The sequence below is a fragment of the Calypte anna genome, chromosome 10, assembly GCF_003957555.1.
Source record: "Calypte anna isolate BGI_N300 chromosome 10, bCalAnn1_v1.p, whole genome shotgun sequence".
Lineage (NCBI taxonomy): Eukaryota > Metazoa > Chordata > Aves > Apodiformes > Trochilidae > Calypte > Calypte anna.
Window position 1 is genome coordinate 8,003,767 of NC_044256.1, and position 19,473 is coordinate 8,023,239.

Sequence of the window (19,473 nt, forward strand, 5' to 3'; positions counted from 1 at the left end):
CCTCCGAAAATCGTATCTTACGCTCTTTACAACCAGGACATTTATCACATTCTACTTCCATGGTTTTTAATACCAACAATCCACATGCTTTTTCTTTCTCTTTTTTTTTTTTTTTTTTTTTTTTTTTTTCTCCTTGTTTTTTTTTCCTCTTTTTTTCTCTTTTTTTTTTCTTTTTTCTCTCTTTTTTTTTCTCTTTTTCTCTCTTTTTTTTTTTTTTTTTTCAGTCAGGTTTTTCTTTTAGATATTAAAACAAATCCAAATACTGAATTTCATCCCATTTCTCAGTTTCTCGCAAAAAACTCATCATAGAACTTAGTATTTCAGGGGTTAATGTTCCATTTCGTGGCCACTGCATACCCCCCGTTTCATATTCAGGCCACACATGATTACAGTAATCAATCAAGGTTTTCTTCCGTAACTCCTGTCCAAAATTGCCTTCTTTCCAATGTTTCAACAGACAACCTAGAGGTGAATCCTCAGGGATATCCTTGCTATTACAAGACAGAGCTCTAAAGGTCTTAAAAGGCAGCATGCTGACACTTATATTTGCGCGCTCTTACACACACACACACGCACACACAAAACCAATATTCGGCCGATTACCAATACCAAATACCAAACTTGCCTATACTCGTCGCCGCGAGTGGCAAGTGCTGGATCTGCACAGCTTTCTACTTGCCGTGTCTTACGACCAGCGCCTAGGCTTCCAACCGACCAGTTCTAATACTAACTTAATACTAACTTATTTCTATAAGGAATAAAGCACGTTCGGGCTTACCTTATGGTCGTCCGTCGGGCACGGGTTGATGGCTCCTCCAGGAATCACCTGGTGCCGGCTTGGAGTGAATCAGCACGTGAACCGCCCCAGCCGCCTCCGGAGTCCCATCTGGGTCGCCAGAAAACTGTTGCCTGTATCCAAAACACAAACCAACAGAGTCAGTTTATGCAGTGCTTTATTCAGGGCCCGGGAAGCCTGAGGACTAGCGTCCCAAGTCAGGGTTCCGAAGACCCTCATTTTTGGTTCAGCTTTTATACTTTTTTCATTACAGGCCACGTACAGAGTTACATAAATTTTAGTCACAGTCACATAGATCATGCAGATAACAATAGACAAACAGTCACATAGATCTTACAAATAACAATAGTCATCTCTTAAACTGTAAATCCACGGTTTACCATTTCAGCTGTCATTACCACCTGGCCCCCCACCTGGATACAATATTTCATCTTGATCTTTGGTATATGGCATCAGTTTGCTTAACTATTCTCCTTTTGATTAATGTTTTTGCTGATGGGGTCAACACACTCCTTATTCTCCCTTGATCATTGTTCTTGTAAGGGTTAGCTCATTCTTAACTAGTTACTTATTTCCAGAGTTTTAGTCTACCCGAGCCCCTTCTAACTCTTAATTTGTCCATTTTAAAATTTTACAACCAATATTATTTTATTTCTACTATAAACTGTAACACCTGAGAGTGGTCAGGCACTGGAATGCGCTGCCCAGGCAGGTAGTGGGGTCACCATCACTGGAGGTGTTAAAAAACCTCGTGGATGAGGACCTGCCCTACTGATAGGGTGGCGTTTGGGGTTTTGATTGGTTTTTGTGGTTTGTTTTTTTGGGTTTTTTTCCCCGGGTTGATGGTTGACGCGCGGCGACCTCAGAGGTCTTTTCCAACCGTGACAATTCTGTGATTCCCGGGCCCGGCGTGCCGGAAAGCTCCCGCAGCCGCCCTCGGGAGAGGCCCAGCTGGGCAGCGGGGTCCATGGTGCCTGCCAGGCCCCGTCGGGGCTCCGCACCCCCCGCCGGCCCCGGCCGTGGCCCCGCTGCGCCCTGACGCGAGCGGCTGCTCTCACTCGACGCGCTCGGGGCTCGACCGAGCGAGCGCTCGGGAGCGGCTGGAGCTGCCTGGCGGGCGCCCGGGAAGGCGGCGGCGCGGCCATGCTGGGCCTGGTGCGGGCCGTGCGACGGGCGGCGATCCCCGGACGGCTCCCGGCGCCCCGGCGAGAGGACGGCGGTACCGGAGTACGGCCCTGGGGCTGGGGGCTGGCGCTGGGGCTGGCGCTGGGGGTGAAGGTGCCGACGCCGGCGGGCTGCGAGGCTGACGGCGGGCAGGAGGCGGAGGCTGATCCGCTGCCGCCCCCTCGGGGCTTCGGCGCGGCCATCGAGCGGAGCAGGGATCTGCTGCGGAGGATCAAGGTGCTGAGCGAGACGGAGGCTTCACCCCCTGCCTGGGGGGTTACCTGAAGGAGGAGGCGAAGGCCGGAGAGCTGCCGGGGCTGAGCCGCAGCCGGGGCTCCGGGGAGGGGCCGTCCCGGCGGGTGCTCCTCGGGCTCCTGCAACCGTCAGGGATGGATCGGTGGAATCCGCCGGGACTGGCTGAGGGAGCATCTCGTGTTTCTGCTCAGTGCAGTGTCCGGGAAGGCTCTCGGTGCTTGGGAGGCTTAGAGCAGGCAGAGCTTGATGCGGGAGCTGGTGGCTATGGTGCAGGACGGGGCATCGGAGAGCAAGGGGAGGCCTCGAAGGCTGTGGGGAGGCGAGGGGAATCTTTACAAAACACGCTGTGGTTACTCTGTGGTTACTTTGAAAATCTGACCGAAGCTTCGTTGACATTATGCTCGTAATAAATGAGGCAGTTTGACTGTAAGCCCTGTAATGTTTTGTTTCTGCTCAGTCTTTCTGTAATGTCCTGGTAGTTGGTTTAATGAAATTATTTATTGAATTATTTTATTTAAATTGCTGTTGTTCGATATTTTTTTCCCTGTTGCTGGATTGAAATGTCTGATTTTCAAAAGCAGTTTATACCAGTTCAGCCCAACTAATATATAACAAAACTTCAAATATTCAAGTGTATTTGTAGGATTGCTCTTGCATTTCTAGGGAGAGGATAGATTTTAGGAGAGGATAGTTTTTAACTGTAAAAACCCTTCTTAATTTGTTTGGTTGGTTGGTTGGTTTTTTTTTTTTTTTTTTTTTTTTGATAGGATGAAGCAGGAATCCCAGGTATACTGGTTGGAGTTTCGGTAGATGGAAAGGAAGTCTGGTCAGAAGGTTAGTACATAGCAATAGTACTCATGCAAGCTGTTGGGAGACTATGAACATTTTAAAACTGAACGATTTGGACATGCTTATCAGGCTGGGATTTCATCCACTTGTCCTATCTCTGGACAGTGGCCAGAAATAGGTGATAGGGAGTATGAGGTGACACTTGCCTTGGTAAACATCAATAATTCCCATGAATTGCTAAGTCATTAACATCCTGAGTGTGCTAATACAGCTCAAGAGTTATGGTTATGAACCTTTCTATCATTGATTTGTCAGATCTGTCTCTGAATATACTTATATTCAAGGCATGCAACTGTACAGTGGTCTGGTAGAATTGTATACAGGTGATAAAAAAGTGTTCTCCACACTGGAACTTACTTAAGTAGTCAGAGTAATAACCTGTCACATTTGGTGATCTGTTTCCTATTTGTGGCCTGAGGTTAACAGGGGTTATCCTTCCAGAAATTGTGAGTTTTCTGGATGCAGAGTTTAGTTTTAAATGGAGTCTGTTAGTACTGCTCTTATCATGTAGTCATTTGATGTTTGTTTTAAAAAACACCAAACTGTGTGTCTGTTTTCAGAAACGTTTTTATAAGACCTTTGGGGGGTTTTTTTGTTTGTTTTTTTTAATGACTTAAATGGTAATAGTATATTACAATATGTTTAATAAGTATTCCAGAAATTAAAAAAAAATCCTTTAAAGTAAGATTGTTACTAACTTCTAACAGTGTAACAGTGTTGTTTCACTGATTTTATATATGTATAAATCTGACCACATGCTGTACATTATGCATGTTCTGTGACCATGGTACTAAACCTCTTTCTTGCTAAGCTGATGGGGCTGATGTGAGATTTGGAAAGTGTTTTCACTGGGGGGTACAGCACCTATGTTCATGAGCACCATGAGTACCATGAGTAGCAATTTTACATAAAGAAAAGGGTCTTGGGCAACTGAGATGGCATCTGTTTGTTTTGGGGTTTTTTGTATTTTGGCAAGGGTTTGTTGTTTTTTTTCTTTTTTCTGAGAAGTTCATTATTTAGGCTACAGTTTTATATGACAGGCATGCATTGCTTTGCATGTCTGTTTGCAGTAAAAACTGCAAATATGTCCTTGCTGCATTTCATAGCTTCTTATGCTGCAGCATCACTTGCACAATATCTTAAAACCAGCTATTACTGGAGACTGCTCTGGAAGCTTGATAATACCTTATTAATTCCAGTTCTTGCTGCCAGACTGGTGGGTTGGTTACATAGGGAGACTATGAAGCTGTCTTCTAATTGAATTGTTGCTGAGAGATGTTGAAACTTGGTTTACAGCATCACCTTTCATTACAGCTTAGGTAATTGCTATGAGTTTGTGAGTTACTTCCTTTCTCATTTTCTCTATTGATAAAATAAAACCCCTTACTGTTTAAACCATTCATTTAGAGGAATGAAAAGAGTGTTTATGACTTAGGTCAGTTATTTTACAGTCTAGATTTTGATCTTTTTTTGTTTTCTACATTGAATATTTGACCTCAGGAGTGTAAGTTTTGGCTTAATCTTCAATGTCACTTATCATTAAGTTTGTTTATTAGATAATCATTAACTTGGAATGCCACTGGCCAATAAAATTGGCCTTTGATTTTGATTAACTAACTATTCCTCTTGCACTAAAATGTTAGTAGCTTAATTGAAGCAGGGATAGTCCAGTGCTTCATGCCCCTGTTTAGCTATCGGAAAAGCATCCTAAAATCTAATCTAATAAATTAGATTAAATCTAATTTATTTAGATAAATATCTAGTTAATTAAATCTAATTAATTGTAAGTAATTGATTCAGTATGTGTCTGTGCAAAATACTCACTGCAGTGTTTTTATTTTCTTAAAGGCTTGGGTTATGCTGATGTAGAGAATCGTGTAGTGTGTAAACCAGAGACCATCATGCGAATTGCCAGCATTAGCAAATGTCTTACAATGATGGCTGTTGCTAAGCTGTGGGAAGAGGGTAAACTGGATTTAGATGCCCCAGTGCAGAAATATGTCCCTGAATTTCCAGAAAAAGTCTACGAGGGTGAGAAGGTAGGTAACTATTGATAACACTTCCTTGGATTTTTGGTCCTGTCATTGCACAGCTGTATGTGTACAGGTGCCTGTGTCTGGATCTGTTCATGTAAAACACCAAAAATCACTTCAACAAGTACTGATATTTGCTACTTGAAAAAGCAAGGCTGGAAATTTGGATCTTCAGTTTTGTATCAAGTGTGTAGTGTGTGCAAATATGTATATATATAACGGAGTTTAATACATTATATGGAAAACATCTCATAACTTTGTTCCTTACTATGTTGAATTTTTCTTTTCTGATGATTCACCGTGCATTATATCCTTATTAAAGAAAGCTCATTGTTTAATATCTTCCTCTCTACCTAGGTTGCTATTACTACAAGACTGTTAGTTTCACACTTGAGTGGCATTCGACACTATGAAAAGGATATTGCAAAAGTTAAGGAAGAAAAGGAAAAGGCAAACAGAGCAGTTAAACTAACAAAACCCTACCAGGATAAAGAACAAAAAGAAAAAGAAGGCAAAGGGATTGGGAAGACTGAGTGTGACAAGCCAAGGAAAGAACATGATGGTGAGGTAAAGAGCCGAAGTTCAAAACCTGGCAGGAGAGACAAGGAATTTGAGCAAGAAGAGTATTATTTGAAGGAAAAATTTGAAAGTGTGATTGAATCACTGAAGATATTTAAAAATGATCCTTTATTTTTTAAACCAGGTGAGTTTCTGTTCACTTAGACTGAATTGTTATACATGCAGTGAGGACTGTGGAGTCCAGGAAAGAGTGTGTCTGTGGGGTTGTTTTGTTTGGCTTCCTCCCCCTCTTTTTTCTCTCTCTCCATCAAAAGCTCTATAGAGAGGTACTTGGGTTGTTCAGCACAAGTCATCTGGTTGTGTAATTGTCATAAAACTGATGCAGCTTTTGAAGACTGAACTGATCAGGTTTTTATCAGTTTAATTTTATTTAACAGTCTTGTGTAGATATCTTTACTGACTTTAGGAATTATGCTTATATAGACACTTTGTAATGTCTTACCTGTGCCATAATCCATCAGGTTTAAATTGTGATATAGTCAAGACTTAAAAGGTAATTCAAGAAGTTCCAGATAATGCAGCTGAGAAGAGGAAGTGAGACCTCGGGTAGAAATAAGACTTTTCTCCCATGAACTCTGTGTAATGCATTAACTGCTATGAAAATACTGAATTTATAAATGCTAAATCAGCTTATGATTTTGGTAACAAAATATTATCTACAAAGTATTTTTTAAGCAGATACAAACTTGCTGATTTCATGGTGTGGGACTTCTAGATATGAATCTGAAGAGAGAATTTTCAGTGAGACTCTAAACCAGTGCTAAAAAAAACCACAGACTACAGAATCACAGAATTGTTGAGGTTATTTATTGTTGGAATGATTTAACTTAGTTCTAGAGAGAATTTCATGGAATTTGAGGTGTAAGTCCTAAATGAGTTAAGCTGCCAGACAAATTATATGCATTTCTGTTAATAAATAACATGCATTTAAAGAGGAGGGGTATGGAGGAGGAGAAATTAATCACCGTCTTGTAGAGTTCTAGGAACCATTTAAAGTAAACAGATCAGTCTTGACTGTAGGCAGTTTGGCAATGCTTGGTACATAGATCTTTCATAAAAGGTGTTAGCATAAGAAGTTTTTTTAAAAATGAACATAGTTTTTTAAATTGTAAATAAATTATATTGTCATTCATAATGCATGTTAGTGCTGATTTAATCTTTCAGGGTATTCTAGAACTATTCTAGAACTAGGAAAGTAGAACCAGACACACTGTAAACCTTGGGTGAGTTCTACTCTTGTCTTTCTCTAGGGTATAGACACACAAGTCACAGCAGGTGAACATCTTTTAAGAAGTAATTTTATGGTTAGCTTCACATTTCTGAATTCAGACATCCTTGTTAGAACTGGTAATGGTGAATCCTGTGGAAATGTCAGGATGTTAAATGTCAGTCTTCATGTGCTGGCATGAAACCCAGCTTTACATGTAGATTCCCTGAAAATTTCTTAGCTGTGTTCTTGCAGCTACCAGCACTTAGAAAATGTCTGCTGCACTGCAGAAGTTCCTAGGATCTGGTAACATTAGTTTGTGATTCACATCATAGTAAAATGGAGGTAGAGGGGAAGACTTCTAATTGATTATTCATTGCTGTATACATTTGCACATGTGATTACTTGAATTTTATCCTTTGTGTTTCATTTAAGGATCATGCAGCTAAAACTGTTTTCCCCTTTCTCACTGTTTTTCTTTCAGGTAGTCAGTTCTTGTATTCAACGTATGGCTTTACTCTCTTAAGTGCTGTTGTGGAGAGAGTTTCAGGACAAAAATTTACAGATTACATGCTAAAAATGTTTCGTGATTTGGATATGTTGTCAACTGTACTAGATGACAATGAAGCAATGATATATAACAGAGCAAGGTAAACAAGGACAAAGCTTTTTTTTGTTTTTCAGAAGAATTGTTTCTCTATCTTTATTAGCCAAATTAAGAATGTGTGGGAGATTTGGGTTTTTTTTGTAAATGAGGTGGCTTGTTATTACAAAGTATTCACATAACTGATCTTATATGTCAGCAGTATGGTATTATGTATAGTTATGTATGGTATATGTAGTTAGGATGTAAAATGACAGAATAGGAAATATTTCCTCTTACAAGAGTATATATGAGGGGGGTGAGTGGCAGGGATGACACTTTGCATGACACCTTTAACGAGAAGTTTGCATTTATTTGGGGTACAGATAGGTGGGTGTAAGTAAAGTAAAATAAAGGAGTAACTAGAATATTATGTTAGAATACACAGTAGCTTGATTTGCTTAATATACTGATACTGATTTAAGAATTCTGTGGAATTCTTGTTGGTCTTTCTGCAGGAAGTGTATTTACAAAAAAATGTGGTTTTAAAAATTCTGAAGTTTCATGAGAACAAGCTGATATGTGCTCAGTTTGCTCTTTTAACGCAGGCCAGCTTAAAAATATTTGAGCATTTTGTCAGGGAATGACAGGTTGAATTTTTCTTGAATTCTAGGTATTATGTTTACAACAAAAAGGGACGGTTGGTCAACGCACCCTACGTGGACAACTCTTACAAATGGGCTGGTGGTGGCTTTCTGTCGTCAGTAGGTGACCTTCTTAAATTTGGAAATGCCTTGTTATACAGTTACCAAGTTGGACAGTTTAAAAACACTAATGGCAAACTTCTTCCTGGGTACCTCAAACCAGACACAGTCACAATGATGTGGACCCCAGTGCCAAAAACAGAAGTGTCGTGGGACAGGGATGGTAAATATGCGATGGCTTGGGCTGTAGTGGAGAAAAAACAAGAATATGGCTGTTGCAGACAGCAGAGACACTATGCATCTCATACAGGTGGTGCTGTGGGGGCAAGCAGTGTCCTCCTAATTCTTCCTGAAGAGCTGAACCCTGAAGCTATAGAGACTGGGCTGGTGGTACCACCTAGAGGAGTAATTGTTACTATAATCTGTAATATGCAATCAGTTTCACTCAACAGCACTGCCTTAAAGATTGCAAGGGAATTTGATAAACAAAAATGGGCACAATTTATAGATTAAAGAAAGAGACATGTAAGTGAACTCACTGTACTGAAATGTGAAAAGCAGATGGAGAAAGGGATTCATTGGACTTTGAGATCACTAAGAATGCATAAAGAAGAAGCATAAAAAATCCATTTGATTAACTTCTGCTAGTGGTGCTAAACTTATGTGTAACTGGAATTAATCTCTCAGGGAAGTTCCTAACTTACAGAAAAGGAAAATGTAAGTAAAATTTTACTTCCTGTAGTACCTTTGTACAGTATCATTATAGTAGCAGGTTTTTTTACTCATCTTGCCAAGCACTTGACTAAGATTAATGTAAGTAGCATTGGTTTATTGCAATGAGATGTACAGCTAGAAATTACCTACCTTAAATATTGAACTGTTGCATAATTTGATTTCTTGATTTGAACACACGAAGATGTAATACATCAATATCACAGTTCCAGTTGGCAAAAACTGTTTAGTATTACTCTTTAAAGAGAAATTATTTTAATGTCATTTTTTTATATTTTCACATAGTTCTTTTCTTACTTGCTTAAAAAGAAAAAACAAAACAAACAAACCCCAACCCAACAAAAACCAACAAAACCCTAAGCTTGAAGCTACCTCCTGAATGCAGGAGGTACCAGTAGTACACTTCTTTCAGAGCTCTGGGTTGTTAAGAGTTATAAAAGAATGAAGCTAGAGCAAGTAAAAATGGTTTTGTTATTCATATGTCCTTTCAGTTTTTATTGGACACAAAGAATGTGTGAAATTAGTGTGAAATAAGGGTATTATTTTCATGGTTGAATGTGCCCAAATAGCACAGCACTGTGAGCTGTCAAACTGTCTCACTGGTTTTCAACAATACCCATGCCAACTTTGGTTGCCAGAAATGTCACTGTATACTGTAACGTAGATATTTTTGTAGATACAGGAATTAAGAACTCAAATTAAAGCCCATTCTTGAAGTCAGTAGTAGAAGTCTCACAGACTTTGAGAGGATTGTATGGAAAACCACCCTTTTTTCCATTTGCAGCCCTGCCTCAAGGAGTTACTTGTGCACAAAGTTGAACAGGAAATTGTAATGAGTTTCAAAGAAGCATTTTCTATCTTTACTTTTACTATGGGAATACAATAACATATGAATATATTTATTTTATATGTTCCATAATGGCATGGAAGAGATCCCTGAGCTCCAAATCTACCCTCACCTCATTTCCCCTGCAGTTACATCAGTATTTCCAGGCTTTACCTGCCTCTTTCCCAAGTTAGTGTTATTAGTATTAATTTTGTAGCTGTTACTTGCCCTGTGATAAAATATGTCAGCTCTGTTCTCAGTATGCCCATGGTAACATTTATTAACTGAGATTGACAAACCAAGAAACTTAGTATTTGGAGCGATCAGTGTTTTTACCTACATTTTTAATTGAAGATAGCAAGACTGGTGTTGTACCCTTCATAATTATAATCATTCTTGTGCCTTAAAACAGAAAAAGCTTACACCTGAACTATTTGCTTGGGGTTGTTTTGGCCCACTCACCACAACTTTTTTTTTTTAATTAATAATGGATTGTCTTTATCTCAAGATTATCAGATCTGTAGAGACAACAGAGACCCTTTCTGAACAAACTTTCATTTGGTTGGGCAATGAATTATTTGCTCTTCCACTGAAGCAGCTGCTGTTGTTTGACAGTTCCAATACACAAGTACTGGAGGTGAGCATCTTCTACAATAGAAACTTCTTTTTTTTTCCAGCCTTGAGCACCTGCTAGCTGGGTAAACATGGAGCAGCAGAACTCACTGCCTGTTTTACACAGGAAATGAGAGTTAGGTTAGCTGACTTCTCATGTTGGAGAATACACAAATAGAAATAGACCAAATACAATGTTTTAAATACAGAAAATCTAAAAAAGCACCACTTATTTTAGGATTTTTATATACTTGTATAATGAATCTGTTTTGCACATGGCATTTATTGTTCTTGAAAACCATTTTTCATACTTGAAGGAAAACAAGTTTAACTCACTGATTTGTGCTTGGGTTTAGACAGAGATTCAAAATGTATAAGGTGTAGGTTTACCATTATGCTTGTCTGCAAATGACCAAACATTAATAAACCTAAATATCTGAAGTAAGTAACAGTAAGAAAAGTCTAGGGCATTTATAGCACCAACGCATTAATGACAGTGTCTCACTCCCCTAATAAAGTATGTTTAGTCACCAATTTTTTATATGCATGCCAAGTTCTTTATACTGATCTCCCCTAACTTAACACTTATAAAAAGCTTCTGTTGTCACATATACAGTATTGGAGATACTGTGATGTCTAAATTTTATCTTCCAGGACCTGGAACAAAAAAGGTCACAGACTTTCTCTGATTAGGTATTAACTTAATGAGTTGTTACCTTTCAGGGTAGAGGAAAAGAAGGCAGAGATACAGATAAGAATTCAGTCTGGGGTTAGCATGTGTATTCAAGTCAAAAGGGCTGCTGGTATCTTTGTTCTGAAGCCAGTTATTTGATGTACTGGCATTAAGTGGGGGATACTGATCAATTAAGAGCAGCTTTCATTATAAACTTGCCCTTAAATTAACCTTGATTGTGAAAACACAACATGGCACTAACACAAAATTTAGTTTTCTTAAAAGGCATGTATACTAAATTGGTGCAACTGTTTCTGTATCAAACACCTGCCTTTGCATCCAGTAATCACAAGTGTTCACTGTCTGAACTGTATTTTAGTTACTAAAATAAAATTTACCTTGCAAATGCAACAGATTTTTATTAGCAGAGTTTGTTTTTGTTTTTTTAATAGACTAGAAAAGTACAAGTGTTAAGTCATAAAAACAAGACAGGCCAAATAGAAATTCCCACCAATAGTTAGCTCACCATGATATGTGATGCTTTGAAAGAGGTGTTAATACATGAGTTGAGGTATTATTTAGTAAAGTAAGGTAAGTGGAATGTTTCATAATGTTTTCTCATGGTTTTAAAAATTCCACTTTAACAGCCATTTGGAAAGGGATGGCTTTTAAAAACTGATGGAAAACTTGTTTCTTTATTGCAAAAAGATAATTATTTAATGCTGAATATATGCATGGTTTTCCTGTTGTAGTTTTTTTTTAATAACTAGATACCATTCATGGTATGTTTTACACTGGTAGTATAGTTTGATTCCTTACTGTTGCTTACCCTACCACATGCCTTGTCTTTAAGGAATTCTTTCAGTGTTTTGCAGAAGACCCCTTTTCTTTTTTGGTATAGACCTCTCAGTATAGGATACCAAATGCAGTTTTGAGACCAGATTAGAGGGAGGGAAAAAACCATGCACTCCAGAAAACCAGCTGAACATGAGTAACTTTGAATTTTTATCACCACATTACTCAGCACCATAAAGGCACTAAAGTGATATTGAAGGCAAATCATCCATTTTAAATCAGTCTGCCCTTTGCAGCCTCTCCAGTCAGGGTAGCTGTGTAATAAAGTATACAGAATTCATTCTTACAGCAGTCTCTGACACCATATGCATTACCATGCTGTAGTTGATGATTAACAAGGAGAAGGATGCACCAAGTCCAAGTTTTTTGTATTAAATGACACCACCCAATTTAACAACACTGTTTGCCTGCAAACTTGCAGGAAAAACTTGCACTTATATCATTTATTGAAAAAGAGATTCCAGCTTATTAGTCACCAGTAGTGTGTCATTTTTACAAAATCAATAATAATTACATTGTTGCATTAACAGGCATTTTTAAACTGGTAAGGCTCTCGGGAACACAGATCCAAAACCACATGCTGAAGTGTTCAGTGTTGCTTTCTTCTAAATGAACAGCCTGTGAAGAAATCATATGAGTATAGATATTAACAGTCTTTAAATTGTTTCCATTGCCTATGCCCAAATGCATAGGGAAACTCATGCAATAAATTTCATTTTCCTGTCCCACAAGATGTGAAAATTAAGCACTTTGATTATTATCTAACTCAACCAGAAGAAGATGGCTGTCATACATCATCAGCTTTTCATATGCCCCAGACAGTGGGCTGCATTTCCAATTACTGGTGCTATACCAGTTACCTGTATACAGTTATCTGTGGCTATTTGTTCCCTTTTAATTTGTACATACCAAATTTTGATTAAGTATCATGAACCAGGGAACTGCCTTACAGTACCACCATTTAAAAACAAACAGGACCTCCTCCACTGGCTGCCAGTGGCACAGAATCCTTTCAGCCAGGTAGAAGTACCCTACTTCTTTCAAGCTGCTTTTTAAAGCACTCTAAACTTAGCTCAGAATTAAACAGGCTGCATTTATCACAGATAGGCTAAAAGAAATAACAAGTCAAAGCAACTAAAATAAAGTATGTTTTACAACACAGCTGCCTAACTGCATACCCTACCCATATAGCCCTTTAAAAATAAGAATCTGAAAAAAAAATTGCAATTCAGGGCTCATTAACAATGTTCTGCTAGCCAAGTATAAGCAATTTGTAAAATAACCTCTCCAGTATTGGTTTTCCAAATCAAAATTACATATTTGCAGGCTATAAACACAAATGCATTTATGTAAGTGGAATATTGAGGCTGCTAAACCCTTGCCCCTTACCTTCTGTGAGCCTGGCTTTCCCCCCCGTAGGCTGACACAGGACAGTTGAGCATCCTACACACAGAACTACAGTCTGAGCATGGCTGAACACAGTGGTGATCTTGTAGCATCCTGGAAAACAGCATTATTAAACTTTGAGTTATTGAGTATTTCTGGCATGACTTTTTCATTGTATGTGTAATTGAATTAGAAACTCTCAATGCACTTAGCAAAAATGGATCTAAATTTCATTACAGGGCATGCAAAGTAAAAAAACCAAAACGTTGTTACTGTGGTCTGAAGTAATTGCTTTTACTAACATGGATCTGAAAGCAAGTTAGTTAGCTGAAACTGTTACAATTCCCCGCATGAAAATGAACACAGCCAGATGGCTGACAAGGCTTAATTTTCCTGTACTATGTCTCTGAGGAAAGATATGAGGAGTTCTAGACTAGGTGGCTCTGCTGAACAGAACTCATCCAGCTAGAGAAATATTTAACTTGTAATAGTAGAACACTGATGTTGACCAAGTCTGGCAGCCCTGAAAATAAACACTGCTGTTCAAATCTGTATTTGCTTTCTGTTTAATAACTGGTGCACCTAAATCATGTGCTTGTTTGCATTCTACAAAGCTAGCATCATATTTAATTGAAAAGACTTGCACAGAATAACCTCATTAATTCCAGATGTAAGAAGAGACATCAGCAACACTTTGTCTACAACTTCTAAATTCTATGATTTAAGACAGAATAAAATGATGCTCATAGGCACTTAGACAAAGGGGTTTGCACAGCTTTCATTCTTTTTCCTGGAAGTATTTTTAATTAGATGAGAAATTTCTGGAGGAAAACTTGTAAAGGATTTAATCTAGATGTGGGTATAGAAAAAAAAGGTGAGGAAAAAATCCATTTTCAGTACGTGTGGGTCACAAGGGCAAGACAATGTATATTGTGAGGAAGGTTCTCAGAATTTTTAAACTTGTGATTTTTGCAGGAAATAGAACCCAGTTAATTTCAGTAACTAGTTAGCAACTTCAGACAACATGGAAGGATGCATAAGAGCACTGGTTATCTTTAGTGCCTTCTTAGAATTCCCATTATTGAGGCTCTCCTGCTTCATTGTACATAACCCTCAAACTCAATAACCAATTGATCCAACAATAATGAAGACAGACAGTGACCTACAGGTCTATGTTGACATTAGCTGCATCTTAGCATATGCAGGCATGTAACCTGTGGCTTAGCCTTCAACCATGTGTTTTTTAAAAGTAATTACACTTTACTGCCAAAAAAATAATTAATTTACCTCACTTTTAGATGGAAAACAATGCCTCAGAGCTTCTTAAAAATCTAATCTGCTAAGAAAGAATTAGAAGAAAACCTGAATACAGCAACAGTTCCCTGCTTCTAGTCAGGATGATCACTATTGGAAGTAAGTCTATGCATTTTCTTACTACTATAATCTTTTTATACTGCAGTAGTTTCTTGGAGGTAAATTACCATACTGGACAATTTCTGTGTCTCGATATGGATGTAAAGAACACTCCTGTAGCTGCTAGAAAATACTGTGTTTTAGTTAGGAGCTCGGTTATACAGGTGTTTCTGAGCTAAAATAATGAAAATCTGTGAAAAGCAGAAATAGCAACACCTTAAATATACTCCTGTACATGTGGGCTAGATGTCAGCTAGCTTCTTAACTGCAATAGGAGAAAAAGGCAGTTGTATATGTTTAAATTTCTATGTAAAATCCAGGTATGCCAGCGTTTGTCTTTGTGAAAAGTTTTTCTGGTTGCTTTTCCAGAATCAACCAGCTTAGACAAGGAGGAAAACAGTGTAGCCTTCTATGTGAAACTTTTGGGCCATGGATGCATCCATTTCTTACACATGCAGATCTAGGGTTTAGGTTTGTTTTGGTTTTTTTTCCTCTACTGCTGGATCTGTAAAAATCTGATGTCAGACCTCCAGAAAAGAAAATAAAAAGTTGATTAAAACAATCAACTTTTGAACACTGGAAACTTTTATTGTTGAAAAACCCCAAAGCAATATACAGACATTTTTTTCTCTACTGAATAGATAAAACACATATAGAGTAAAAAAAAAAATAAAGATCAGACTCGTTATGAAGATGAACCACCGGCAAAATTATTTTTGTTCATTCTGTAAGATTTAAACGCCTGAGCTTTTTACCTGGACATTTTACATCCATGAAGTAGGAGCTGGGGCTCTGCACGAGACGTTTCTTTTTGTGCTTCTTCTTCTCATCCTCTAAGGAGGGGTGCAGCAGGTCTTTGGCCAGCTGGGTGGGAGAAGGGGAGAAGCGCAGGGCAGGTCAGGTCAGGAGGGGAGCGGGCTGGATGCCGCCGCCAGCCCCTCCCCAGCACGGCCCCGGTGCTGGACCCAGCCCCCCCGGATCATGACCTGAGGGTACCGGCGGGACAGCGGGTACCGCTTCCCAGAATCACAAAGCGTTAGGGGTTGGAACGGACCCGGAAAGATCATAGAATCCAACCCCCCCTGCCAGAGCAGGGTCACCTCGCAGCTGCTGCTGGGTACCGGCGTTTGCCAACCCGAGCCAGCGCAGCGGCTCCGGGGCCTCCGCTCCCCACACCCCATTCCCAAGGCCGCCGTGCCCGCTGCCCCGTCCCGCGGAAAGGCCCTGCTGGTGCTGGAAGCACTCACCGGCATGTCTGCTGCCCGCCACGCTGGCCCCAGCCCGGCCCGCCCCTTCCCGCCCGCTTCCGCCGGGACGCGGGGCCGAGCTGATCCGGGAGCCCGGCCGAATCGGGTCTGTGGTGCGGGGCGGGAGGCCAACCCTGCGGGACGGCTGGCAGCGATGCCATCGTGTCACTTCCCTGCCCCTAAACGGATCCGTTTGGCTGGAAGTGCTCAGGAAATGAGCGCAGAGAGTCGGGGTGGCTGAGCTGTAGTGCTGCGAGGGATGTGCGGCTCGCAGGAACGCGCCGACGCCTTTCCCGGAGACAAAATGGCACTTGGAGGAAAAGCCGGCGTGAGGGAAGCCTGCCCGGCTGGTCTGCTCGGGCACCGGCGCTCACAGACTGATCAAGAACAGATGGACGGAAAGTTCGTAGGAACGCAGCTCTCGTGTAAAAAATCTGCCCGTTTTCCCCTCTTCACAGGTTAATACGTGACATAGGTATTCTCAGGTAACAAATGGTGTCTGTAATTCCCATCTGATTTCATATTGGATGGTGGCTAAGTTGTCACCCGTGTTTCATATGGAGTGACAAACTGAATAAAGTTGTACCTATGTGGATAGTTTTTTGCAGTTTCCCACCCCAGCCAAAAGGAAAAACGCAGAAAAATATATTGGTTAGCATTTATGAGTTTAAATTGATTCAGAGAGCCTGTGAGAAATAAAAATATTGCAGATAATTATTTTTTCTTTTTAGTAAGAGGTTGAGTATTGGGGTTTTTTTCCATAAGTAAATAAAAATATCCACAAAGATAATGTTAACGCTCTCGGATTTAGCTTCATGGAGCCCATCACATTTAAAAGTGCAATTCATTGCACGTCCAGTAGGTGGCAAGAATAGACCTTCTGAAAAGTGCTTTGTGTGAAAAGTCTTCCAAAACCTTCAACAGGCATTGTGTTGAGCTACATCCTTTTTTAAAGAGAGAATCGATGCATTTAGTATAAATTATTGAAAACTTTTACGATGAGCATGAGTGTAGATTTAAGTTTTATAGAGGTGTATCTTTTAAAAAAAAATATTCTCAGAGCTGGGTTTGCTTCTCTGGTACTGCCACTGTACCAACTTCCAAAATTCTTTCTTTCCACCTGTGCTGTAGTGCTTCAGGCCCTTGTTTTCCCCTTGTTGCCATCACAACCGTTGTCTTGTAACACTGTAATAGTATGTTAGCATCGTTCCCTCATGGGCTGGAGTGGTGATGACACAGATAGAGGTATTTTGGAATTATTTCTTGGGGAAAGTATATAATGGGGAATTTAATATGAAAGGCTCTGACTCATACTTTCCTCTGCATGCTGTCCTATGAAGCTAGGAACATAAACCAGTTAGCAGCCTCGAGTCAGTTCCTGAGTCTTAGTTGTTCCTTCTTCCTTTCAGTCTTTTATAAATGTATGCTACTTATCTGCAAGCAGAACGGAAAGGGGAGAATCTATTTATCCTCTTGATTCAGAACACGGAGATTCACAATGCATAGACAGAAAAAAGAACTTATATAAGGGCTGCCCTACTTCACCTCTTCCTCCTTGCTTTCCTTTCTTAAGCCTTTCCTCTGAAAGGAGCCTCTAATGCCTAAGGAAGTATCTAGTACCCAGTATACATTAAAAGTTTGTTTCTGTGGAAGGAGGGGCACACAGGATGATCTGAAAACAGGTTGTGTTGGGACACATTCCTCAGTTAGGTTCTCTGTTTTGGTTTTATTTGGAGATTCATTTCCTTTTCATAACTGCTTGTAGCCCAGTTCTAATGTGTTACCTTCAATCTCACGACTGAAGCTTTTTTTGAAGTGTACTCTTTAGAAAAGGGTACTGAGCTGTTCTGCTCAGTTTGTGGCTTTCTGCAGGGGAATCTGGGTGGGTCCTTAGGATTTGCTGTCTGTTGTTGGGAGAATACAGGCTTTTTGGGGGGGTTACTACAAAACCTTGTTTAAACTGACTGGTAACTGAGGAAGTGAGTATTTACTGATTTTATAAAAACAAATCCAGCCTAATGATACTTATACTAGTTTGTTGGGAATACTGAAATGTGGATGGTTGTCTCTGTAGTACTGTCATTAAGAATGTTCAGATTTCCAACAAGTGGGTTCACTTCAAGTGGTATGTTTGATCTGGAATGCAGTCTGCCTGTAGTTTGGCCTATACCAGAGAATTAAGTATTGTATTGGTAATTGATTATAAATTAATGGTGTAGACTGTGGCCTGCAGTCATGTGGTTTAAATATGCTTATATTTAGATAGTTTAGATTAGCATCAGAGCTTGAAGAAGGTCCACTTCTAGCACTATTGTAACAGCAATACTGGAAATAAATGGAACTTGCAGATAAGAGTATTACAGTGCTTTTCCCTTCTGGAATTGAATGGTACATACTGTAAGTAATTTTTTTTCCAGTAAAGACTTGATTTAACCTATTCTGTATAAAGTTCTGCAGCATACACACATGGAAAATGCATATATTTAGATCACTAAAGGAGAGTACTGTGCTATATAAAGACCAAAACAGTTAAACCTGTGTATTGATCTTAAAACTAGGAGTTAAAAGCAGAACATGTTGACACGCCAAATGCAGTAAGACATTTGAGCACAGAAGTATCTGCCTGCAGGGAAAGATATATTTAACTGGAACTGGGGAATAAGAGGCATGGATTTAAGGGCATGTGTCACATGCTGGCCATCAGACAGTAATAAACTGCTGAGGCATTTGCAAAAACCAAAGTTGTTAAAGATATAAATCAAAAATATTATCATAGTAGATAGCAGAGTCCAAAAGCTAAGGAGCAAAGCTCATGTTAATGACTTGTGGTTAGGTGGCATTTGGGGCAAGACTGCCTCATAAGATTATCTTTTGTAGGACTTGGACCTGTGGATTACATTTAGTGCCAAAATGACAAGATCCTGGGTCTACCATCATAAACTCTATTGTTTTTTTGAAACACTTGACTTGTTTAAGTCAAGTTTATAGGGAATTGCAGGAAATTCTAAAACTTAATTGTTTAAGTTTTAGAATTTCCTGCAATTCCCTATGCTTTGAGCAGAGGAGCTTTATTAAAGCCCTCTTCTTATTTAACATAGCTCTCTTTTTACTTAACTATTCTCAACTTTGAACTGAAGGAAAAAAGGATTTTTGAAAGACAGAAGGTGTCTGTCGTTTGAAAAAGTAAAATTGAAAGTGGGAACAAAGTAGCAATGGATTCCTTTGTTTTTCTTAAAAATTGAGGTGTTGGTAAAGTAGTCAGAGACATTTTCTGGGTTTTTTAATGCATATGTAAAGATCGTTGAATTTTGCATGTGAATAGAGGGAGTAATTGCACTTTGCTGGTCGGGTTTGTATCAGTGCCTTATTTTAGCTGAGTGCTTTAACAGGCACATTTTACACCTCGGTGACTAACAGCATTCTGCAGTGTCTTGATTGGAACTCAGCATCTGTACACTGGATGAGCTTCCGCTGTGGTATTCAGGCAAAACTGTTAGGGCAGTCGTTTAGGGGTTGTAAAAAGGTTTTAAATTTTGCAGATTTGAAGTGAACATCGTGC

The 19,473-nt window shown here is 39.5% G+C and overlaps 2 protein-coding genes across 2 annotated transcripts; one reads left to right on the forward strand and one right to left on the reverse strand.

The window, feature by feature from the left end:
• The first annotated feature begins 1,939 nt into the window (after positions 1-1,939).
• LACTB (lactamase beta) lies at positions 1,940-10,785 on the forward strand. The gene is made up of 6 exons (XM_030456721.1): positions 1,940-2,197; positions 2,983-3,049; positions 4,913-5,103; positions 5,455-5,800; positions 7,368-7,533; positions 8,140-10,785. Exons 1-6 carry the CDS (start codon positions 1,940-1,942, stop codon positions 8,681-8,683), a joined length of 1,572 nt encoding a protein of 523 aa, XP_030312581.1. The 3' UTR covers positions 8,684-10,785.
• A 1,472-nt stretch (positions 10,786-12,257) lies between these two features.
• Positions 12,258-16,014, reverse strand: RPS27L (ribosomal protein S27 like). The gene is made up of 4 exons (XM_030456722.1): positions 15,915-16,014; positions 15,423-15,531; positions 13,258-13,368; positions 12,258-12,486 (listed from the first exon to the last, which is right to left on the reverse strand). Exons 1-4 carry the CDS (start codon positions 15,918-15,920, stop codon positions 12,458-12,460), a joined length of 255 nt encoding a protein of 84 aa, XP_030312582.1. The 5' UTR covers positions 15,921-16,014; the 3' UTR covers positions 12,258-12,457.
• Between the last annotated feature and the right edge of the window lie 3,459 nt (positions 16,015-19,473).

Excerpts from the sequence above, each read along its gene's own strand:
- LACTB (XM_030456721.1), top strand. The coding sequence starts at position 1,940 with ATGCTGGGCCTGGTGCGGGCCGTGCGACGGGCGGCGATCCCCGGACGG. Across the intron at positions 5,104-5,454 it reads AAGTCTACGAGGGTGAGAAG|GTTGCTATTACTACAAGACT; the intron begins GTAGGTAACTAT and ends CTCTCTACCTAG. Across the intron at positions 5,801-7,367 it reads TCCTTTATTTTTTAAACCAG|GTAGTCAGTTCTTGTATTCA; the intron begins GTGAGTTTCTGT and ends TTTTTCTTTCAG.
- RPS27L (XM_030456722.1), bottom strand. Across the intron at positions 13,369-15,422 it reads CATGGATGTAAAATGTCCAG|GATGCTACAAGATCACCACT; the intron begins GTAAAAAGCTCA and ends GCTGTTTTCCAG. Across the intron at positions 12,487-13,257 it reads GAAAGCCAGGCTCACAGAAG|GCTGTTCATTTAGAAGAAAG; the intron begins GTAAGGGGCAAG and ends ATTTCTTCACAG.